This window comes from Haliotis rubra, unplaced genomic scaffold (genome assembly GCF_003918875.1).
Source record: "Haliotis rubra isolate DU_JTF1 unplaced genomic scaffold, ASM391887v1 Scf3, whole genome shotgun sequence".
Classification (NCBI taxonomy): Eukaryota; Metazoa; Mollusca; class Gastropoda; order Lepetellida; family Haliotidae; genus Haliotis; species Haliotis rubra.
The window spans coordinates 5181409-5206679 of record NW_025766968.1 but is presented as its reverse complement, the minus strand read 5'-3'; the positions used below and the strand labels follow the sequence as shown (position 1 = coordinate 5206679).

General features: G+C 37.9%; 3 protein-coding genes across 3 annotated transcripts; 1 reads left to right on the top strand and 2 right to left on the bottom strand.

The window, feature by feature from the left end:
- Positions 1 to 846: 846 nt before the first annotated feature.
- Positions 847 to 9715, bottom strand: LOC124282442 (GPI ethanolamine phosphate transferase 3-like). The gene is made up of 5 exons (XM_046718427.1): positions 8852 to 9715; positions 7463 to 7622; positions 5042 to 6800; positions 3145 to 3533; positions 847 to 1715 (listed from the first exon to the last, which is right to left on the bottom strand). The coding sequence occupies exons 1-5, from the start codon at positions 9604 to 9606 to the stop codon at positions 1530 to 1532; spliced, it is 3249 nt and encodes a 1082-aa protein (XP_046574383.1). The 5' UTR covers positions 9607 to 9715; the 3' UTR covers positions 847 to 1529.
- Positions 9716 to 9948: 233 nt separating this feature from the next.
- Positions 9949 to 16056, top strand: LOC124282443 (cAMP-regulated phosphoprotein 19-A-like). Its single transcript, XM_046718428.1, has 3 exons — positions 9949 to 10084; positions 12240 to 12404; positions 13177 to 16056. The coding sequence occupies exons 1-3, from the start codon at positions 10058 to 10060 to the stop codon at positions 13366 to 13368; spliced, it is 384 nt and encodes a 127-aa protein (XP_046574384.1). The 5' UTR covers positions 9949 to 10057; the 3' UTR covers positions 13369 to 16056.
- Positions 16057 to 18428: 2372 nt separating this feature from the next.
- On the bottom strand, positions 18429 to 22929 carry LOC124282441. Its single transcript, XM_046718426.1, has 2 exons — positions 22370 to 22929; positions 18429 to 19145 (listed from the first exon to the last, which is right to left on the bottom strand). The coding sequence occupies exons 1-2, from the start codon at positions 22817 to 22819 to the stop codon at positions 19053 to 19055; spliced, it is 543 nt and encodes a 180-aa protein (XP_046574382.1). The 5' UTR covers positions 22820 to 22929; the 3' UTR covers positions 18429 to 19052.
- Between the last annotated feature and the right edge of the window lie 2342 nt (positions 22930 to 25271).

Here is a 25271-nt window from a genome sequence, read left to right as displayed (position 1 = left end):
ATCAGTGTCACAAAAAATGAATGAATCTGAGACCCTGCTTTGACAGTTGCCAACTTCATATCAGGACAATGGCAACTTGGTCTCATGGCTGTGTGATACAACTTTTCTGTCTAACCCCACAATTAGAGGAAACTGTTTCGATGTTTGCTGGAACACCACAGCATGCACTGTTGGCAGTAAAACTGCTTCTTACATGGTTACCATCATGTCCAGTGGAAAATGTCAATGAATAATCAAAATGGACAATTGAGCTGGCACATAATTGTATAACTGAAATATTGTTCAAAGTCTCAAAATCTTCTGAAGCTGACACAGACACATCCATGTTCTCTGTGAAAAGTGACCCTACAAATCACCTCCAGGAACTCAGTATACCCAAACACTACACATTGACTTCCTCCGCAGGCAAGGTCAGGGGTGGAAATAACTTTAAAATTGCTAGTATACTCCGGAACAGTGGAACATGTAAAATCACTTGCCCTGATACCTTTTCCACTATACTGGCCATTTTCTTGTTGATTTTGTAAAATAAACGACATAAATAACATTGGAAAGTCAACTGGACACTGGTACAGTGTGATATACAAATTTGCTTGCCCGACAGAAAAAAACACTGGACCCGGACGTTGGGCAATGGGTTATTTCCACCCTGAAGGTACTACCAACTAGGTACAGGCTGAAATTCTGACTTGTTTGGTGGGTTTGTTGTTTAACGCCGCACTCAGCAGTATTCCAGCTATATGGCGGCGGTCTGTAAATAATCGAGTCTGGTCCGGACAGTCCAGTGATCAACAGCATGAACATCGATCTATGCAATTGGGATACAATGACATGTGTCAACCAAGTAAGCGAGCCTGACCACCCGATCCCATTAGTCGCCTTTTATGACAAGCATGGGTTACTGAAGATCAATTCTAAACAGATCTTCACAGGTTCTGATACTCTGAACCATGGTGCACTAGAAGTACAGCATTAAGTTACCAATACAGCGCTAGCCTCTTGGATTATCCATTGTATTCTACCTCCATTACTAGTGTGACATATAACCTGGACAAACTGTTACCATAGCAACATATTACTGACAGCTGCCAGATTGCAGAGCTTTTAAAGGATGATAAATGCACTAGCCACGGACGGGACTGAGATTTTATGCCAGTGTTGACAACTTGCCCGGATTGGACAGCTGCCTGTTTTGACAGCTTCCACTGTAAATGTATAAATATTGGCGCAAGACCTCAAATTTGAATGAAGATCTAGGAGAAATGTTTGAGTGAAATTCTTTACTTGTCTGGTGAAGCTGGTGAATGAACAAGGTCATGCTGATTTGTTCCAGGGTATATATAAACAGTAACAGAGATATTGAATCATCAAGGATTCGGTGCTCCAGGCACTAAAAGTAGCCGACACAACATCAGTGAAATTAGTTATAATAATGCACTTAGTAGTATCCTCCCTTGACCCCTGGTTCCAAGTACACAATACCATACTGCCATTTGTTTTGTGCACACTATATTGTCCATCTGCTTCTCCTAGTTCAAGCCCTTTGCAAAAGCATTCACTGCTCTGTCAACCATTACAACAAACAGGTAGACTAGCAATACAGAAGTGGAGGTCACAAACATGGCCGCTCCCTCAAATACAAAACGAGGAGCGAATATTTTCCACACCATGAGGTGACGTCGATGTAAACCTGCAGCCGCCATGGCACCAAGCACCTGCAACAGACAAGTTAGTTAATTATTGCAGAGTGAGTATGTTTCTGTTTTAAACTGTTTAAATGAGTTTAAGTCAGTTCATGCTGAGTCGGTATGATGTGGAAACATTGTCAAAATAGAATATTATGTTTACCACTTGGATGAAACATGGGTGGTGCTGTCAAACCAAGGGTAAATGTGGGATTCAAACTCAGTCCTATGTGATTCAAACTCAGTCCTATACTTGTAGCACACCTGAGGAGACAACACCCACATAAATATTGTAAACAAGTGAGTATGGTTTTACTCCGCTTGTAGCAATATGCCAGCAACATCACAGCGGGGGACACCAGAAACGGGCTTCACACATTGTTGCCATGTGGGGAATCAAACCAGTGCCTTTGTCATGACAACTGAAAGTTTAGACCACTTGGCTACCCCACCACACCCATAAATACTGTGACATCTGGAATAATGTATTAAACAACATTTGAAAAAGAACAGTGACTGATCTTTGATCATATCTGGTTAAATACAACCCATTTATAACACCCTGATGAATGTGAACAAGTGCTTTTAAATTTAAGCAGGCTAAGTTTAAATACTAACAGGATTTAACGCAATTTGTACTGATCCCCAAGAAGCTACTGGATTTCAGTTAACACACAGTCGTTTCAGCTTACAAGTACCTGAAGAGCTAAATAATTACCTGTTAAAACTAGTAAAGTAAAATATCTCAGTGCTCAGCTTAGTGGTAAAGGTTTGCAGGTATCAAATAAATTATCAACTTATCTTGTAGAGGTTAATTATTACAGGGATAGAATATTGAAGGTCATTTGTTATTAAATTCATTCATGAAATATTTTCCCAAAGTGGCATCACACTTCTAGTTCACATAAGATTCAGTTTCTCAAAACAATGCAGCTCCGCACACAAAGACAACAAAAGTGCTGGAAAACAACATGTAAAGCGAACCGAAAGGCTTGCATTGGACTCATCTGTTCTTATTTGAGAACAAGTGTGTTTGATTATAAGTGTGTATTTTTGTGTGTTGTCGGGAGCCGAAACATCTCTTGCCGAACAGGGCAAGCATAACTGAGCAAGTCTGGGAGGTATTGACTATTATTTACAAGCAATGTTTCAGAATGGTCAACATACCAGGGGTGGAAATAACCCATTGCCTGACTCCTGAGTCCAGTGTTTTTTTCTGTTGGGCAAGCAAATTTGTATATCACACTGTACCGGTGTCGAGTCTTTCCAATATTAATTATGTTGTTTATTTAAAAAATCTACAAGAAAACGGCCGGTATAGTGGAAAAATTATCAGGGCAAGTGATTTTACATGTTCCACTGTACCGGAGTACACTAGCAATTTTAAAGTTATTTCCACCCCTGTATACTATGATTAACTATCAAGAACACACAAGCTATCAAACCTCCTCAGCCTTACCTTAACTGCTGAAAACAGTAATAAACCAAACACAAGTCTCATGATGTTTTTCCTGAATGAAGGTCTGTCATCGTAAGCTACAAAGTCTCCTCGCCACACGCGGTCCTTCTTTGACACATGTCGCATTAGCTGAGACACAACACCCTCTAGATGGGGCCAGAACATCAACAAAGGGGAGATAACTACAAAGAATACTTGTGAGGAAAATGTATTGAGAGCAATAAGGAGTGCTGGGATGACATTGTATTTAAAATCGCCATGGAAACCAGTGAATGCTGACTCAAATCTAATGGCAGGAACAGTTGTTTGATGTCCAGTTGCGAAGAAGAATGTCGACATGAGGAGTCCAAGTGTGACAATGGCGGACAATGGAACAAGATGATGTTTGTCTGAAATAAAGAAAACATTGTATCAAACGTTAGATGACAAAATAATGAAATTATATGAATTTCCTCACCCAATACTTCACAAGTGAGTGAGTGAGTGAGTGAGTTTAGTTTACGCCGCACTCAGCAATATTCCAGCTATATAGTGGCGGTCTGTAAATAATCAAGTCTGGACCAGACAATCCAGTGATCAACAGCATGAGCATCGATCTCATGTGTCAACCGATGACGTGTCAACCAAGTCAGCGAGCCTGACCACACGATTTCGTTAGTCGCCTCTTACAACCAGCATGGGTTACTGAAGATCAATATTTTAACTCGGACCTTCACGAGTAACTTCACAAGTAGTATGCACCTCTGTCATTAGAGGGATGGACAGGGGGTGGAGGTACGGTAGTATACTAATTATTGAAGACTCAACTTCAAATCCCCATATAGGTACAATGTGGACTTTTAGTTTCCCGATGCAATGTTCTAGCAGGATACTATTTAAACATAGTAAAACGTTATTCCCTTAGTCTTTTATCTCCTTGATTTGTTAAAGAACATAATCATATTCACCCATAACAGTGATGGAAACTGAGAGAGTTTTGTTTATCACTGCATTTCAGACATATATCTTTTTGATGTAGGATTACAGACAAAACAGATACAGGTGAGACAGTTGCAACTTTGGTGAAACCCATATGAAAATCATTTTTGCAAATTCTGAACATAATCAGGTCAAATTTTGAATTCAAACCATGATCAAATACCTAAGGGAAGCAACACAGCACAGATAATTGCACACATTTTACCACTTGGCCATCCCTTCTGGGCAATGGAAATACAGGCTGAAATTCTGATTTGGTTGGTGGGTTTGTTGTTCAACGCTGCACTCAGCAATATTCCAGCTATATGGCGGCGGTCTGTAAATAATCGAGTCTGGACCAGACAATCCAGTGATCAACAGCATGAACATCGATCTACGCAATTGGGATACAATGACATGTCAACCAAGTCAGCGAACCTGACCACCCAATCCCGTTAGTCTCTTACGACAAGCTGAAGATCAATTCTAACCCAGATCTTCAAAAGTCTATAAATTAGGGATGCAATTGAAATTAAGGATGCAGTTGAAATATTACATGCAATATGAACACAAATAATTCATGCAACAATTTGCATTTGGCTTTTGTCTTAATTTTGTTTTTAACATATCACCAACCAGTACTTTTCGTTCATACAATTACATTTTCAGTTTGCTCCAGAAAAGAGAGGGAAGAATCTGGATCAGGGTTTGGAGTATATGTTGTCATAGTAGAGAGAGAATTTGGTTTTACACCACATTTAGTAGTATTCCAGTAATATCACAGTGAGGGACATTGGAAAATGGGCTTCACACATTGTACCCATGTGTGGAATCGAACTCGGGTCTTCCGTGTGACAAGCAAACGCTTTAACCACTAGGTTACCACCACCGCCCTCTGTTATAGTAAACAGTCACATATATACATACATATTTTTATTACCTGTTGTTTCAATTTGATGAAACACACTTGCTCCATAAATCTCATAAAAGATATACACAGTCAAGAGCGTAAGAAGCAGACTTGGTGCCAGGCCATCACCTAGCAACAGTGACAATAACAACCCTGTCACTATGACAACCTGTAAACAGCTGGCACTGTAGACTGAGCCCAGTCCATACACTACTGGCGGTTTTGCTTCTGTATCTGTTTCTGTTCTGAAGCGTTCACGGAGATGTTTATACACTGAGGGGATCACCTGGGGCCCGTCTAAACCTCCACGGGGAATCGGTATTGATGGATCCCTAGCAGAGGGTAGCTTGTACAAACAAAGTGGCTTGAAGATGAGGATGAGGATCGAGAGGAGGAGCGACATGTACACAAGCTGAGCCAGAAGCACCTGCTGCCACCAAGGGAGATAATCCAGTACCTGCACTGGAAGTCCTTGCATAGCCCAGTGTAGACAACAGCAAACTCCTGCAAATGGATACGCAAATCTCATGCACATCACAGCTGGTGCATATCCATTGAGGTTGCCATAACATTTTAGCCATTGGCGGATGGATATGATGAAAACTGATAGAGCAGCAATACTGAAGAAATATCTGACGTTTCTGTAGCCTACGGCATCGACTGCCAGGTTTGCAAGAGGTTTCATGAATATAGTGTTGTTGCAGAACCATTGTTCCTCTCTGCATGCACGGAATGGAACTGACAGTCGAAGAAAAACACTGCAGGTCAAGGTGAAGACAAGGGTCAAGGTCACTGGGTGAGACAAAAGGCTCAGTACATTGATGGTCAGTCTGGATTTACTGCGTCTTGCTGCTATTTCTTTATGACTCTTCTGAGATAAGTAGATTGACATGTTGTACTTCATATTTTTTAAGCCAAACATCCAGATCATGGTTTGTGAGAAGAACATTGTTACGCTATCTTCCAGTACCACGAAACTATTTGAGAAATACACAAGAAAATACAAAACACAAATTGTGATTCCAAATATATCATCAAAGTTTAACGAATGTTTTGTATTCTGTAACTTTGGGCTACCTTCAGTCTTGGTTTCTCCGTAAAAGGAATTCTTGATCAAAATCCACAGAACTAGAAGCAGCATACCTCCTAGCACAAACAACATCATTGGATTAACAAATTCCGACAGATAAAAAGTTTGCACAATGGCATAAACCAGATAAACCACACCTCCAGTCACCCCAAAACAGACAGGGGTCCAAGATTCATGTCCATCTCTGGTCAAACAACATAGTATCAGTATGTTGATACTAAAACCTACAGCCATTGTTAATATTCCAATCAAGATGGACATTATATCAAACTTAGCCCATATTCTCTGGCAAATGTCCCGAACATCTGTCATAAATTGAGTATAATGATCTTCTAATTTCCTGAATCTTTTCAAAATGTCAGGAGTCTCTCCTTCTTGCACCATAGAGGTTAAAAGACTCTGAAGGTCATTCTCTGAATGTTTCAGCAGTTCCTGTAATCTGCTCCACTTGTCTTCAGGGAAATCGGACGATACTGTTGAGTAGGTCTTCAGGTATTTATTGATCTGGTGTGCGTTGAGACGGAGTGCCTTCACAGCGTGGTACACCTGCTTGATTTCACTGATGCTTGTCTTCCACCATGAACAATGTGTGAAGAGGTCCTTGATCACCATTCCGAGGTTGGAGAAGGGGATGGGCACGCCCAGCAAGAGCGCCAGTGTGGGGACGAGATCAGTCTGGGCCACGGTGTTCACAGCATCCTGAAATGACAGCATCAGTAATATTCCAGCTATATGGCGAAGGTCAGTAAATAATCGAGTCTGGACCAGACAATCCAGTGATCAATAGCATGAGTATCGATCTGCGCAATGGGGAACTGATGACATGTGTCAACGAAGCCAGCGAACCTGACCACTCGATCCCGTCAGTCAGCCTCTTACGACAAGCATGGGTTACTGAAGATTCATTCTAACCCGGATCTTCACGAGTCAACAGCATCAGAATTACCCATTTGCATTTGAATCCATTTGCTTTCGTTAATGCACAGACAACTTAAAGGTTTACAGCTCATCTTGTCTGATTTAATGTAAATCCTTTTTGTGAAACTGACTTCACAAAAAATGTAGACATAGGATTACTTAGCTTTCTATTCACAGTTTCTATATAAATTGTTACAACTTTAATTTAACAAACATTTTTTGTTTTTTAACATGAACAATTTATTGCCTTGACTAAAATTGAGTACTCCTTTGGTGAGCAAGACTTTCCACAACATAAACATGTTTACAGAAAGGTGATGCAAACGCTTAACAGACAACAGCTGTAGCATAAATATCATAGGCAATCAGCAGGTCTATGAAAGAGTATTATCTGACCGATATTTTTCATGCACCACCCCTCAAACAAAATCAATACAACACACTGGTTTATAATCTGTTGCTGTCAGTTGAGACGGGCTGTAGACAAACAGGCCTGCTTCCAACTCATCATTGCTGTCTCCACCATGATCGCCAGTCCTCGTCATTCCGTGGTCCCCCAGTACAAACAGCACCGTATCATCCTTCATTTCCCGCGTCACATTGCTGAATGCAAAATTGAAATCATAAACCTTCACTCTGCAACATATTCCATATTTGTATTTTTTCCCCTTAAAGACATATTGGTCTGCCAATACCCTACCTAGTAATATAAAACTGGGTAGATAGATGATAAGAAAACCATCTAACATTTTAGTCATAATAGTTTTTTTATAGACCACATAAGAACGATCCATCCATGAGATCTTTTCTCAGTCATTGTTACACTTAAGTTTGGCAGAAATTAGAGTTAAAATGCAGCAATGATCACTCAAATAGTGATGCACTTGCATTATTTCCATGGTCAAAGCTTCACAGTTGTCATCCACAAGTTGTTCTTCATCATTACATGACATGATTAGGTTCTTATTACATGTTATCCAGTGTATAACATATCCATTCCATAATGATAAAAACCCTAGACACAGGTCTTGTCGTCTTGTGTTATACCATCTCAGGTCTTGTCGTCTTGTGTTATACCATCTCAGGTCTTGTCGTCTTGTGTTATACCATCTCAGTTCTTGTCGTCTTGTGTTATACCATCTCAGGTCTTGTCGTCTTGTGTTATACCATCTCAGTTATACCATGTCTTGTCGTCTTGTGTTATACCATCTCAGGTCTTGTCGTCTTGTGTTATACCATCTCAGGTCTTGTCGTCTTGTGTTATACCATCTCAGGTCTTGTCGTCTTGTGTTATACCATCTCAGGTCTTGTCGTCTTGTGTTATACCATCTCAAATAATACTGGGAACGCTGGTCAACATAAAGACTTTCAATCCCTCTATTTGAATACTGGAGAATCATCTTTTTCTATCTGGAAGTCCAATTTGATTTGTAGTAACATCCTTTCTTTGAAATATATACGAAGAGCCAACTCAAGTAAGGCTGCGATTTCGAGTGTAGATCCCTGTTGAACTACCATATAGAAGCAGAATTTGGTTTTGCATTTGATTTCAATGTTATCAGCCACAGAAAGTAGGCGCTAGATTAGCAAACCTGATATCACTTTTGTAACAAACATTTGATGTCGTATGTGTATCATGTTGGAATGGAAATATGAGATGCTTGAAAACAAGGAGTACAGGTGCTATGTGACAATGTTTCCCAAAACAAGATTAACCATAAGGTAACACATTTAGATTTTACTTCAACTGTAAACCCAAAGGATCCTTGAACCACTCTTAAGTTCTAACACTGGCAGCCAGTATTGTAAGATGTTGCCTGCCTATTATTTACCTGAGCATCTGATCCATTTGTGAAAGTTTTTCTGCCATTGCTGGATGATTAGGTCCAAATCTATGACCACAATGATCAACTCCAAGAAAGTGGGCAATCATGATATCCCAGTTTCGTCTGCGAATTTCAGGCATGAGATGATGAAGTATACCATTGTCAACTGTATGGAGATCTTTAACATTGAAAGACGGAAATGGAAATGCCTTCGAAAAACGGTCAGGAAATAGTCCCATCCATGTGTCATCACCGAGAAACTTTATCTTTTTATCTTGTGCAATTAACTGATCAATGATGTTATCTTCGGTTATTTCAGCACTAGCAAAGTTTGCCCCAGCATCTACAAAAGTAGGCAAACTACCGGTTGTAAGTCCCTTTATGCGCTGTAATGTCGTTGTTGGGGGGTCTGCAATAAATCTATATAATCTTGAATGTTTTGGTTTGCGATTTAAAACATTATTCAAGAAAGGAAGTTTGTTCAAGAAATATGAATTTGATTTAAGCTTTGAGTCATACTTCATAAATTCGTATTTCAAAGCGTCTATAACAATGATTATTGCTCTTTTGAATCTGGAATGTTGCCAACACCCCTCGTCTCCATGATCATCCTTCTGCACCGAAAATTCAACATGACAGGTGCTGTTTTCATTGACAACCGATCGTTTCAGTAGAAAGCCTTTGGTAAAAATTAGACATCCTGTCGAATATATCACGATCAGACTGATCACAAGCAGACAGACTTTAACTCCCTGTTGCATTATTGAAGTAAGTGTCAGTGGTGTTGAAGGAAAACGGTAGAATAGTTACTACGGAACAATTTCTTTCTTATTCATGCCTGGGGCATGGACGCAGACATATTGGAGGTACGCGCTAATTATTTCCCGATGGATGATTGGTTCACTCTTTCAGGCGCAAATGTCTGATGCTATTTGCCAAAGACATATTTCAAGATGGCCGTTCCGTCATTGAAAAGTATTTATCTCTAAGAATGTTCAGTACAAAACATAATTTTGATTTTCCAATCGTTACTCCGATGCAACTGCTAACGTATGTTTCAAGTTCAGTGTTTTCTTGTTTTACCTCAGTGTAGTTGCAAAGTGACAATATCGACAGTGTGTAGGAATATCGTACCTATTTTGTTTGACGTCAAAGTCGCCATTTTCTGAGGAAAGAGAGCCAGACTGTCGTCAAGCGAAGTTTCCCTTGAAAATGTCTGACGTTGAAGAATCTAACCAGGTAGTGACGGGAAACCTATTAGCTTAAATACGTAGTTAACGAAAGCAGATACAATTTTATTTGGGAAACCCATTTTTAACTTCATAATTACACGCATGGGTGTTATAAAGTGTTCGTGTTTACCTTTCGGAAAGTGTTCAAGTTCACACAGCAATAAAATTTCCGTTGTGGAGTGATTCAACAAATGTTTTGGCATCTCCAGAATGAGGTGAAATTAATTGAAAACTGAGTATATGTGTATCTTCTCTCGGATCACCCCCGGGTATGCCGTGGCTCTTTTCAACTGAACTAAATGTTTGAATTTTGGACACAGCGCTAACACACCCTCCACTCCAGTGCACTTGAGCAGTGTTTACTAATAGATAACATCGGGTAATGATTAGAGACATATAAGTTGAGAATATGTACTTAACTATAACAGCATCATGTTAAGAAACATGCTTAGGAAATTTCACAGGAAAATAATAAGTCACGTAACTCAAGAAGGTCGTTTGTGTCTGAATGAATGAGTTTCATGTCTTGTTGAATTCTCCTATTTCAAACGTGTCAAATAGACACGAGAGGCTATTGAAATTCCATACTGTCATGTTAACTTAGTGTGTCATTGTCTTTATGGCCTTGACCTCACTTGAAGCTATCAAGACAGCCAGTCTGAAGTTAATTGCCGAATCTAGGGGATCAGGCAGTTGAGACATATGACTAGACAGGAAAAAGTCCATGTTTCAGTACAAAGAGTTACATGTGTTTTCAAAGGACTCCATGGTTTATCTCTCCCCCTTTCAATGTGCTTAGATAACATCATGTTTTAGTTTTTCATGCATTATTTTGTCTGTTAGCATGTGTGAGTATTTTTTTTATGTTCCATCGCTATAATTTTATTCAATGTTTACGACGTCATGATTTGAGTTAACGGTAAGAATGCATTATACCAGATACCTAGCAGGGTTAGGGTTATTTTCATCTCTGTTTTATTTTTTTTCACCTTTCCGCGTTCGCATCACTTGACCTAATTAAATATGACAGGCAGGTATCCGGTATAATGCATGTTTATTGAAACGCTCATTCCTGTAGTATTGTGAATAATAACATATATATGGAAAGAAAGATTACCTGTACTTTTAGATACAACAGTATTAGGAAGTTACTGATACAAGAAAATTCAGGTGAGGTGTTGGAAAAGTAATACAAGAAACACAAGATACCAGGAACTTCTTATGCTGGTTTTCTGTCTATATGGCCCACTGTGGATTTGAATATGTTTATGTTTGTTTTTATTTGTTATTTAACTCTGCACTCAGCAGAATAATCGCAGTAAATAATCACATCTGACAAGACAGTCCAGTGATGGACATGAACGGAGATCAAGACAGTTGGAATTTTGATGGCATGCATCATAATGTCAGTGAGCCTGACCCCATCCTGTTTGCAGCCTCATACAACAAGGGTTGCTAGGTCATATCGTCACAGGTAGTCAGGTATGATCCAGATGCCAAGGCTTGATGTAAAAAAGGGACTGGATTTGTTCTGGATGAGATGGCTGAAGTGACTTGTTTGATAGGATGTTAACATACCCTCACATCTTGGATCAATCTGTGATAGTGGTTGTTTCAATTAGTGTTGGGAATTGGTTGAAATTTCAGAATTGATGATTGCTTTATTACCAACGAACAATCATAAAAAAAAATTGGTTAGCGTCATTTTTCAGATTTTCCTATCCAGGTTGTTATTGCAGATAAGTATAACATGATACAACGTGATACTCTAAAGTGATGACTAATATATCATGAACATAAACCTCCTGGAGTCTTCAAGAAATATTCAGTCATGACTTTTCAGTTAGTGAAGTGAGTTTTCTAAGAATCAAACAAGTTTTCAGAACCTGACAACTTCTATGATATGTTCCATCGTCAAGTGTTTCAAAGACTAAAACTGCAGTTCCAAAATCGTTTGTGTTCGATTATGAGAAAATGTGATCGATTGCTTGGTCGTTTGGTCACTTCGACCAATCTTCGATTATTTCAATTAATCAGAACACCACTAATTTCAATTGATTGTTTACAAGCTGACTTCACATGGCTGAACTATTGAGGTGTTGTACAATTCACATGTAAAACTAAATAGCAATAAATATATCTGTTCACATTGATTATTTTAGCCTCAGACCCAGCCTCAGACACAACCTCAGATCCAACCTCAGATCCAACCACAGCCTGACAAGAAGGCTTTGGAGCAGAGGGAGGCTGACAAGCTCAAGGCCAAGTACCCATCTTTAAGCAACTCTGGGGGTTCTGCTTTACTTCACAAAAGATTGGCTAAAGGAGTAAGTTGTCCCATCATGCAGTGTTTTACTTACACTTGTATCTACCCACTTGCTCTGTGGTCGTTATTCTGTGTTTATTCATCTTCTGCCTGTTGTAGTATTTGGTATATTTTTACTCCATTGGTACAGACTGTTGGGTATTTTAAACCACTGAATATATCTATGTTAAGAAAGCAATTGTCTTCTATGACAAAGTTTATATTGTAATCAGGCAACTATTAATTTGCATCTCTTCATATGTTGCCCCGAGTATGCCAAGTGAGTCAAATCTTGCTTAAGCTTACAATAGCAGTTTATGTTAAAATAACAGAGACAGTTATCTTGTGCATTATTCACTGCAGTAGGCTTCTTGATATGGTAAATATGTTACCTACATTGAATTGTTAGTAACAATATGCATGGAAATACAGCACAGCCCAGCAAGCTGAAGACGCATTAGGTGATTACACCCATTTTTGCAAGTGGGTTTGTTTTGTTTTTCCACTGCTTAAACAAGCAATTCAAAGTAAATTAGATAATAATTGTTTTGTTTTTGTTGCACATTAAACAGGAGGACCTTTTCTGTAATATTTGTATAAATCTACCAATGTTTTCATAAATTTTCTTGTGTTCTGCAAAGAAATAGTTTTATGATTAACTTGAACAAGGTTAGAGAGTTATATTTGACATTTGGAATGTTTCAGTTATATAACAACTGAACAAGGAAGAAAATGTATACATGTTACAGATGTGATTTACATGAACATAACTAACTTCCAATGTTTGCTTTCAGCAAAAATATTTTGACTCTGGTGACTACAATATGGCCAAGGCAAAGATGAACAACCCAAAGAGGCCTCTTGCACCCAATGAAAAACTTTTCTTGCAAGAATCAATTGGAGAGACTATTCCAACCCCAGAAACCCTTCCACCTCGCAAACCCTCAATAGTGACAAGCAAACTTGCATCAGGAGCACTCTCTTGATTGAGCAATGGCAAAGTTCCTAAAGAGACAATTTGGCTAAGGGGAGAAAACTCTAAAGGAAGGCCAATGACTGAAACAGTATCTTGGTTGTCATTGTTATGATGGTTACTGTAAGCTTGAACTGACCTGGATGGATGTGTATATAGGGGCGTGTTTCACACACAATCACACTCACAGGGATCTACATGAGTATTCCTTTGTTTTAGTTTATCAGACATACATCGTTATTCATGTGTAATTAGTAATCATGGTAGTGGAATGAAGACCTTTAGTGCTTGGTTTCCTCCTGCTTGTTGTGCCTCTTTATTGCAGAGCTTTTGTCAAGAGTTAGTGTGCATGTCACCTACAGAGATATTCTTGTAACTAGTTATCATTGTGGTGCTGTTTTGATTTCATACCTATGAAGGTAGTGTTCCCATATCACAGTAGTCCCCATCAAGCATATCAAGCTAAAAGACAAATTGAATTGCTTTTCTGATGAATATCTCTCGAGCACAACATCAATATCCTCTAATGTTCTTGTTGATTTGTGACCTTCTTTCATCTCATCATGCTTTGATTGCAATGATACTGACTTCCACAGCTGACTAACATATGGGGTGTTTAACCCTGGTAGAAAGCATAATATAAGCTGGATGAAGTATCTTAGCTGTAAGTAGGTAACTTATGCTCGCAGGGGTTTAACAGAATTATATATCAAATTGGCACTTAACCCACTAACCAGTGTCCTTGTTCACGTGAAATCCTAAAGGCTAGTCAAATTTCAGCTTTTGTAGGGTGGCATTGCGGATGTGTGGTTAAGTTGTAATCTGTTTGGTTTGCTTTATTTTGAAAATGACAATTTTAAAAGAATAAGTTTTCGACGCTACATTTGTATTGCACAACATCAAAATTAGAATTAACATGGTCTTGATCAGTATTTGTCTTTTTTTTGCATTGTTGTTGAAAACTGTACAGGCTCATCTTTAGTTTCTTTGAAGGTCTCCAGTGTATATAGCTGCCTTGTTTCTGTTCATTGGGCAGATTATGAGGATAAATATGTCACTTCAGGGTTAGAATTGGTAGCAGGTAATAAAATGACACAGGGAAGTCATTTTGCTACACAGGACATGTATGCTAGTAAATGTCTGGTACTAGCGAGGACTTGTCATCTGTTTTTTCTGGTTTGCATCAGCACCTACTGCCAAGGGAGCTAACCATACCTACTACTTATATAGCAACTGTTAATCAAACGATAAAGTGGAAGAATAAAACTGGTATAAGAATGTTTGTGTTAATTCATTGAAATGTTGGGTTTGGCCACCATGGAAAGGTCTCAGTCAGTGTCATTTATTCTTGTACGCTGTTAATGGCTGCATGGACATACGGTTAGTAATCATATTCAGTTGACTACAGTATGAAAGTTTGGGCTTTAATTATTAAAGAAATACTTAATCCTGACTGAGACTCGGATAGCAAATCATTGTTTCTTTGCTGAAAATAAGAGTACATTTCTAACCTTTTTTATAATATATGGTTGTATAATCAATAAGAGCTTGATGCATGGATCACAAGACTTCTTTCTTGTTTCGTAGACTTTTCTTGTAAAAGGTCAAACATTGTACTATATTTGTCCGGAGCTTTCACATTTACTACTGCCTATGATGAAGAAAATTATCCATGATGGCTGATATGGCAGGCGCAGCCAGTATGTTAAAGATTGTTGGAATATATCATGAAAAGTTTGAATGCAAGCGAACTGTGTGTATCACGTGTATTCAGAATGTGTATATATGTAGGTCTTGTTTGTCATTTATTGTTGTATTTGTGGCCATATCTCTCATTTAAAATGAGAAACACATTTTCTAAAAGCAGGTGTACATAATAGTACTATGTTCAGAAAAATTATTTGATTACTATATGTATGGGATATGGCATCAGAATGGTACACTGAACACCCCTGTTATGTCTTTTAACATAGTTAAAGCACTCCTTTTATTCAACAACTACTTTCCCTGAAAACTCAATTTTTTCGTGTCAGAAATACTTCAAATGTTTCCAGGATCTTGTGTATGTGGTCCATATGAATTAATGTTAATAGGATTACATTAATGTGTTTTCCATCTGTTAAATATTTTCCAGCATTAAATGTGCTATGTGTTTATGTGTCCGTTATTAATAGAGTATTGTTTCAGTTGTTAGATAGTTGCACACAAAATGCATAAAGTTGTAAGTTGCATCAAACATCACAATTATTTTTATTTAGAAACAGTAACTTGGTTTAATGACTAAGCAACACAAATAAGTCCGTTTCTTTCATGGCAAACTGCACGAAAGTAAAACAAATGTTCATGTTGAAGCTAAATGCTTTGTTACAGTAATACAGTTACATAAAACACATTAAATTGTCAGAAATAATTTTTTTTGTGTTAACTATGTGATAAGACATTTAGTGCATGTTTAGTAAGGGTAAGAAGTGAAATATGTGGATTCAGGATTCCAGTTTGAAGAAGTTTTAAGAAAGCAGTCTGACTAAAGTTAATGAAAACTAGGAAAGTCCTTGTCTCTTCTGTTGTGGTGAGTCTGTCTTGTGAAAGAAGAACAATAGATGCGTCAATATCAAATGTACACTGTTGTTTTAAATAGAACCATCAAGCTTTATAAATTACGCTGGAATTTTATCAGAAATAAAGTTTGATGTTCAGTTTCTAGAAATCTTGCTTATTTTTTCCACTATACCCATATTATTATGTGAAGACAATGTAGATAAAATCAGAACAAAAGTTATCACATGTGGACAAAGTTAGAATAGTGTTGAGATGTATCCCTTCCGGTATTGAAGTCTGAATTCATATTTAGCCAAAATTGCCAAATGAGTATGGATAGGGATAACCCCCATTGGTAAATTCCAATGTGTCCACGGCTCATTTTGACAGCCTTTTGTAAAATATTCAGCCTAACATTTTATAAATACACACACAAAAAGTCATTGCTACTCAAAGGTGTTGTCCTTAGAAAATGTTCAGTAGGAGAGATTTTGGTTGAAATCAACTTGACACTCCAGAGTTTCACTGGCCGTACCAACAGACTTATGGACCAGTCTACATACCTGAAGGATGATAAACGTGTGCAAGTAAGCCTGAGAATAGTAGACAATTTATAGTAAAAGGAAATGATATGAAAAAGAAATTGCTATTCATGTCTGTCTGTATAAAGTCTTTCTATTCTCTATCTATGTGAGTTTGTTCAAAATTGCCTCTGTTCACCCAACAGAAAATGGGTACCCAGTGGGATAAGTCATGTGACTATAACCTAGAGCCACACAGGCAGCTTGAGTTATCCAGGGTAATAATGTTTTAGTGCTTTGAGCATGCACAAGTAATGGAAACAGGCGTTTAAGAAATAGCCATTGTTCTCACCAGGAATATCCACTGGATTGGTATAGAAGATGTCCGGCAGATGCGAAACTGCACTTTGCTGCTGAGTTCGGTACACATGATAATCACTATTTATACACATACATGACAGACAAATATACTATAAGTTCCAGTTCAGATTTTTATTTTGACTCAATTTCACCAAACACATGTAATCCATAATAATAGTACTGTCAAAGGAGTTTAATTTCCTGTTGCGTGAATAGTGTTTTATAATATATATTTCAAGAAACATTTTCTAACCCTACCAAACAGTCATATCAATTTCAAGAATTCATCTCAGTTGTTGATAAGGAGACAAGTCGTTATTTCCCGACAGCAACCTTTTTCTTGTTATGTTGATAACATGAGTATGTTTAAATTTCTGCACCACCATGACATTGCTCAAATATTGCTAAAAGTGGCGTACAACTAAACTCTTCACTCACTAAAATATCTGCACAACAAATAGCTTACCTGTATTCTACTTGTAGAATAATTATGGAACATGTAAGTCATTCAATAACAATAAAAGTATCTATTTACAAACATCGTTGTTGAACACACATACAATAAGTTATAATACTGATACCGGGTAGTCCATAAAATAGTCACTTTTATGTCAGAACTTACATCATGTACGTGGTGAGAAAATACTTACATACGTATCATACATTCAATCTCATTAAGAACTGATACTCCCCTCTTCCATGACAACCATCCATATTCTCTATTCAGAAGTGCCTGTCTGTTTTTATTTTGGTACACAGATATGCTGCTCTAAGTTCTCTCGATCTGCTCACTTTTAGTTTTACCAAGAAGTTAATGTATTCTTGATGACTAAATGATAAGAAAAGTAACTAGCTGGAGTATGTGAGGCATTTGCAGAAAGGTAGCAGTCAATCCTGTAGGATATGATTTAAATCATGTTAAATGAATGAATACGCTGCATCAGCAATTTTCCAGCTATTTGCAGTGAATCATGTTAAATGAGATTGATAGTTAATAACATGAACACTTATAGGATGGCCCACTGAGAGATGCTCGTGTAAATGCAATTCAGTTACAGCCACAGCAGAATAAGAACCTGAGGGAATAAATGTAGTACTTGAGGGATGAAAGCAACTGTTATGTTCCAGATCAATAGATCATATGTTTCTACAATACTTACACATTTTGCCATGATAATCCTGAGAATACAAGAATTACACTATGAATGCATGCAGTCAATTTTCTATGATTTATGTGAAGTGAATATAATGTTGAAAAAGCAGTGTTGCATGAGGCATACACAATACCTACCGGTAAGCTATTGTATTTGTTTGCTTCATACCACACTAAGCAGCATGCGAGCTATATGATAACAGTCTGTAAATATACACGACTGAACCAGTCAGTCTAGTGTTTGAAATCATGAGCATCAATTGATGCATTTGAGATATGATCAGATGTATCAGACAAGTCAGTGAACCTAACCACCAGATAATGTTAGTTGTCTTTTACAACAAGGGTTTGTTCCTGAAGACAAATTCAAAGCCAAATCTTCATGGGTTCTAGCCTATTATGGCATGTTTAAGTAAAAGGAGTAGTTTCCTCTTCTCCATCATTGTTTACGCTGCTCAGAATATTTCACATATTGATAATAGAGTGAAGAAACCAAAAGCATTCTTTGGGATAATTGAGTTTCTGGATTCAGGTAAAAGTAAATTTAACTTTTATACTAATTTGGGAAGATAGCTCACACTGTGACATGTTGACAATTACATATGGCTGAAAAAACATGATCACTGATACCAAGGATCACAATCTAGGATTTGAACCCCCAATCACAGGATCTTTGCACAGCTAAGGGAGGCAATTCAGCAGAAGCACATTTAACTGCAGTTTACACAGCAAAGTGAACATACAGTACTAGACTTGCAATCAGATTCAACCAAAACATTAACAAAAACATGCTGTATTTCATGTAATAATAAATTACTAAATCAGTAAATCATGAAAATGAAATTTTGAAATTGAATCATGCCATGTCAGATTTATTAACCAATCTTGAAAGATAGAAACCTAGGTGTCATTTTCACAAGAGTCAAAAGGGTTTATTTCCCATCATGCTCAAATACTTGTTTCAATGCATATCTACAACATTGACAAGTGCATACCGAAGATGGGTACTGTCATGATGCATACAGATGATGCTTTAAACTGCTACAGTGACATCTTGGTCATGTGGTCACAAGGACTGGTATTATTTTCTATCACAGATGTGCAAGTCCCAGCCTGTTGGGAAATTCAACCGAAGGAGAAGCGGTCATCCCAGGCTGGCTTTTCTTTGGCACTTTTACTTGTGGGACGTTTAGGTTTCTTTGATGAATCACCTCTCCTCTGAAAAATAAACCAAATACATTGTTTCATTTGTTGTTTAGAGACACAGTTGGCAATATTCTAGAAATGTGGCATATGGTTTTATCTTGTCCTACTGAACTAAGGGTCTAGAGAACCTCCAAATACTCATTTCTATTCCCTTATCATGCTTATAGGACATTTGAGGTTCTTGTAAAGTGATGAAATAGTGTAGTCTACTGTAGTTGAAGATGTAACAATTAATTTTACAACAGAAACTATATATTTTTTGTTGAAAATTTGGTACAATGACTATTGTGTGTCCCTCCAGGTGTAATGTATTTTTCTTCTGCATTCATTTTGCATGTCTGTGTGTACAGGATGCACATTTCTGTGTTGCGTAAAACCCGGATGGCAGTCTTGAACCACAAAATCCAGTGATAAGTAATGTAAGCAACAATCCATGTTCTTAGAGTATGAGACCCATGAAGATCCTGGTTAGAATTGGTCTGCAGTAACCCATGCTTGTTGTAAGAGGTGACTAATGGGATTGGGTGGTCAGACTCACTGACTTGATTGACACATGTCATCGCACCCCAATTAGGTAGATCAATGTTCATGCTGTTGATCACTGCATTGTCTGGTCCAGACTTTATTATTTGCAGGCTGCTGCCATATAGCTGGAATATTGCTGAGTGCGGTATTAAACAACAAACAAACAAACCAACCAATCTTAGAGCACGAGGATGCTATCAGTCAACTTGATGGCATCAAGTTTTCCCACCTAACCTATTTAGTCACCTCTTTGAACAGCACTGGTTGCTTGGGACCTATTTGACTGGGAATCCCTATGGTAGATGTAAGATGATTTATATATTCTTTGTAAGAATAGAAATATGTCAAGGTATCAGCTCTTGTCCATTAGATGATGGTTAGGCCCTGAACAGCTATAATGTCATAACTTATAGATAGATTACATGGGTGAAAGCCAGAGTGATCTAACACTGCAACAATCTGGATTCTCCTCGTGACCCAATACACAACAGAGGTTGCCATAGATATATTTTGATTCTTATATTTCCTGTATGGCTTTATTATTTATCCTCTTACTGTACTTTGAATGTTATGGATATATCTACGAACAGGTCCATCATATGGACTGGGTAAGTTTGACATATAATAATAATAATAATAATGTCCATTTATATGGCGCTAAACTCCACTGGGGCATTCTCATAGCGCATACAGTCAAGGAAAAGTAAAAACTTGGTAGCAGTACACGGTCACTTTAAAAGTACAAATGGAACAGATGAGTCTTTAAGAGACACTTAAATTGTTCAACGACTGGGTGTCTCTGAGAGAGTCTGGCAGTGAGTTTCATTTAGTGGCAGCTGCAACACTAAAGGACTTGTAACCAAAGGACTTTTTTTTCCATGGTGGCACTGTGACTTTCTGTTGATTCCCAGACCTGAGAGAACATGGTGGAATGTACATACATACAAGATCACACATATCCCATGTGGATTGTCACTGACAATATCAATCACTGGACATTCAGGTCCAGACCATCCTCGATAATCTCCAGGGCATACGTTACGATCACTCTCCACTATACCCTGGATGCATCCACGGCTTGGCCCCATAATTATATTACCTCCCTTGGCCGGCTTTTTATCCAAAAGTGCTGAGGGCAATGTTGATGGAAGAAGACACAGCTGTTAGGATAATTTATGAAATGTAATGGTAAATTGACAGGAATTAAGGCTACATTTGACATAACCACAATGCTTCTTCCCCACTTAGATTAATGGACATGTGTGCAAGAAATATATTTATAAAAAAAGGGAACACATCAGAGAAGTTTTATACTAAATACTTCATGGTAAATTTGATAAAACAATGTTTCATTCGTTGTGCAATGAAGTGTGGCTGATGAAAAGTAATGATGTAATAATTTTTTGCGATACATTTTGGAAGACATATTTGATAAGACAACTAAAACACAGTAAAATAAATCATACTACGAGGCCAGACCAATTTTATTTCTTGTTTTACAGATTTTTGTCCTCAGAAAACCTAAAGGCAGGAGGGGAAAAAAAATTACCAGTCAAAGCAAAAGCCTTTTTTTTCAATTCAAAGGCACTGTTTTTCAAGTTCACACTCGCTGAAGTGCTCAAAGCACTGATTTCTAACACAAATATTGTTTGATAATTCAGTTTAAAGTCTATGAGAACAGATACCGGTGTTTTAGTGTCCAACAAACTGCCTTGCATAGTCGAAGTCTCGCTCCAGTATATCTTAACATTAGGATATTATTTTATTTTTTTTTTTCTTATTCTTGAAAAAATATGACCAGCGGGATCCATAAAACAAGAAATATAATTGGTCTGACCTGATAAAAATAGGGATTTTCAATCATATTTGATTCAGTAATGTGTACTGGAAAATGGATCAATTGTGAATTTCTCACAGGCTGCCATTTTCTTTTGGAACAATAGGATATCTTAAGTTGTTTTTGTTCATTAAATTCGCAAAAATAATAATGTATAAAAAGTTAACAAATATGTTCAGGGTTGAACAGGTGATTATATCAATATGAATTTTCATATGTAACTCAACTCAGCTAAATGTTCAGAACATATAAACGCCTGGATAAATCTTGATGTCTGTTTCATTGCAGGAGTAGAATTAAGACTCAAGACAAATGATGGCTGCCAGAATGGCTGTTTTCACTATGTAAGCTTAAGCACATAATGCAACTATCTTCATCAATATATCATTGTCTAGTGACTCTATTTCAAGCAGAGAGGATAATACATCCAAGGAAATTCTGTCACTTATCATGCAAATGTAGCAGACAAATTCACTGAAAGAGACATGTATTTCAAACAATTAATTAGTGTTCATGAAAACCAATAATTGGACGGCAACTTCGAAAAAGAGGTTATGTGCAAGAACCTAAAAAACTCCATTTAGGCCTTGTTAAAAAAATCATTAATAAATAATATTTGCTTAGGTAAAAATTAAATGAGATGGTTAGAAATAACATTTGAAAAAATGTTACTATGGAAGTAAATAGCCATTATCAAATCAACATGGGTCCACTAAAATGCATTCTCATGTATATTCTTTATTTCCATAACATTTGAGTCATGGATATAACACACTGGTTAAGATGACCATGCCTTAGGGCAAGCAAAGTAAATAGATCTCCCACATGTAGGCAGTAACTCTAAGTGTTACTCACTTCATATGTAGTAGCATACCTTAAAATCAGGAATATCATTTGCTGGGCTTTTCTTGTGAATAGGTGGGAGGACAGATGGTCCTTGATGTTTTCTTGAGTTTGACGAGGCAGTACTGTATGCAGATTGCGCGCTTGAAAGTCTGTCACGACGTTTTGATTCTTGTCTACGAAGCATCTCTTTCAATTTCATGTTTACTTTGTATGCCTCGTGCAATAGTTCCTCTGTATCTTCCTCCGTCAAATCAACACTTTCTAACTGTTTTAGCAAGGCGTCAGGATCAGTCAAACTAAATGTAGCTTCTTCTTTCCCGTCGTCTGTCGCGGCATCTGTGTTTGTTTGCTTTTTGTTGTCCCCTTCATCAACTCGTTGATTTGTGTTTCTGTCGTGTTGTTCAGATTCTGAACTACTGTCACTGTCTCTGCCCTCCTCACCCCCATTTTCGCCGTACTTTGAAGTTCCTGATGCCATCGCTATTGTTCGGTTTTCATACCAATTCACATCAACAAACAAACATTTTGCTTCGAAGATTACTATCGGAATGTTTCACGTTGAGCGTCGTTCGAAACGGAAGTGTTACCTTCAAGAACCATAACTCTGTGTGTATTTCCGGTAGCCCGTTTCAAGTCTATGAATAGATTTAATTCCGGTATATTTCGTGACTTTCCGATCTGTCTGAATCCGGCTTGACGCAAACAGCCGAACGGGGAGATTATCTAAATTCATTGTCAGATGAGGTGTGTTTTTATCTTTTAGTTTAACGTGAAATGAGTTCTATACAAGGATCAAATCCCTCCATGAAAAATATTAATATACTTTTCAAGACGTCCTGAATTCAAGCATTTATATAAAACATTTCGTGACATTGTTTAGTAATGTAAACATTTAATTGTTTTTCGAGGAAATTTACGTACGCTTCAGTTACTGCAAGACATAATGGATAATTATCATTCCTGATTATGTTGTGGAACAATTCATAGCGTGTTGTTTTCAATATTATTTAAAATATCGATGCCTCATGATTGTGTTCAAACAACCAGCGTCTATATATGGGTATTGCTATTCCGGACTGTTTAAAGGTACTGCTTATTTCGTTTATATGGCAGCCTGTCGGAGTCCAAAGTAAATCGTTAGCTTCGGGAGCTTAACTCATAAGCTGTCATACCATTAATTATTGGACATGAAGCAAACTGACCTCGCTTGCTATACTATATATTTTTTTAGAAAAACGTTATTACTTACGTTTATAAGGTAGCATAACTTCCAACAAGATTAGGGTTGATTTCCAGGGTTTGACTGGCAAGGCTGTTCCATACTATATAAGCAACTGAAGTTGCCGAACTGTGTCATTGTTATTTAGATGTTAGATTTTTCGCTTCCGTGGCAAAATACGGATTTACTCATTCACAACTTACAAATGGTTATTTTTCGCGACAAAACATTGTATAGATATATCAGTCCAGCACAGCAGCCAGGAAGATAACAATTAGAAGTCGATGAAGAGTAAAAGGCAAGAATGAAAGGAATATAGCGATTGTGAAGTCAACATCAGACTTATCCGTTTGCAAATACGCGCCTATATAGTGATGCCTAGGGCCACTATTTACTGGAAAGCATCATACCAGCACTAACTGTTTGGTGGTCAGGTTTTAGCTCACCTGACTCACAATCAGTCCAAATATGTTTCTACATGTTTATACTGGTCTTAGCTAACATGAATAGGTGAAAGACTTGTTAATGTTCAAATGGTTACAAAGAGGCTTCGTGAACACGCCAGATATCAATCTGCTCACAATTTACTTTAAAATATACACAAAGTTTATTATGCTGCGGAGTTGAAAATATGCATGCGAACATATCCGTTAAAACACCATTTGAACGTCTTTTCGACATCCTAGATCCGTGAGCCAAAACGAAGAGTATCGTATCTTGTCGTGATGTTTTCCTCTAGACGTACGCGTATCTATCACCACTTACTTGTATTAAATATGTATGCTCTGGCGTATACACTCTGAATATACTGACGTTTCTCCCTCTTGAAGGTCAAGGTTCTAATATGCATGACCCGTGAAGATCCGGGTTAGAACTGATCTTCAGTAACCCATGCTTGTCGTAAGAGGCGACTAACGGGATCGGGTGGTCAGGCTCGCTGGCTTCGTTGACACGTCATCGTTTCCCAATTGCGTAGATCGATGTTCATGCTGTTGATCACTGGATTGTCTGGTCCAGACTCGATACTTAACAAACCGGCGCCATAGCTGGAATATTGCTGAGTGCGGCGTAAAACTAAACTCACTCACTCTAATATGCATGTCGTTAAGAGTAACGGATCAACTGGCTTGTAGAAGGCATGTCAGTGGCTTTGACCGATGCTCATAGTGTCAATCACTGGATTGTCTGCTCCAGACTCCAATATTTACAGGTCGCCGACATACAGTTGTAACATTGTTGGGTGAGGCGTTAGACAAAAAAACAGGAGTTTCTATGGACTAGTTCACTTATAGATATGGATGCTGATATCACACCGTACACTGTATACTTAACTTGCTGATAATAATAGAATATCCCATCTCTGTGCTCAATGCACAGTAACCGTCTAACATTGTGATGAGATTATTCCCACGTTAAAACCCAGAGTGAAGAAGTGTTAGAGGTGGCCTGACCAGCAATGTATGGAAATCCCTGGGCAATCTGCATTCCATGTATCCAAGACAGTGACTTAATCTCCCTTCTCTTTGCTCTGTGTACATCCCATGTATTCAGGACCAAGGAATCAATCTCCCTTCTCTTTGCTCTGTGTACATCCCATGTATTCAGGACCAAGGAATCAATCTCCCTTCTCTTTGCTCTGTGTACATCCCATGTATTCAGGACCAAGGAATCAATCTCCCTTCTCTTTGCTCTGTGTACATCCCATGTATTC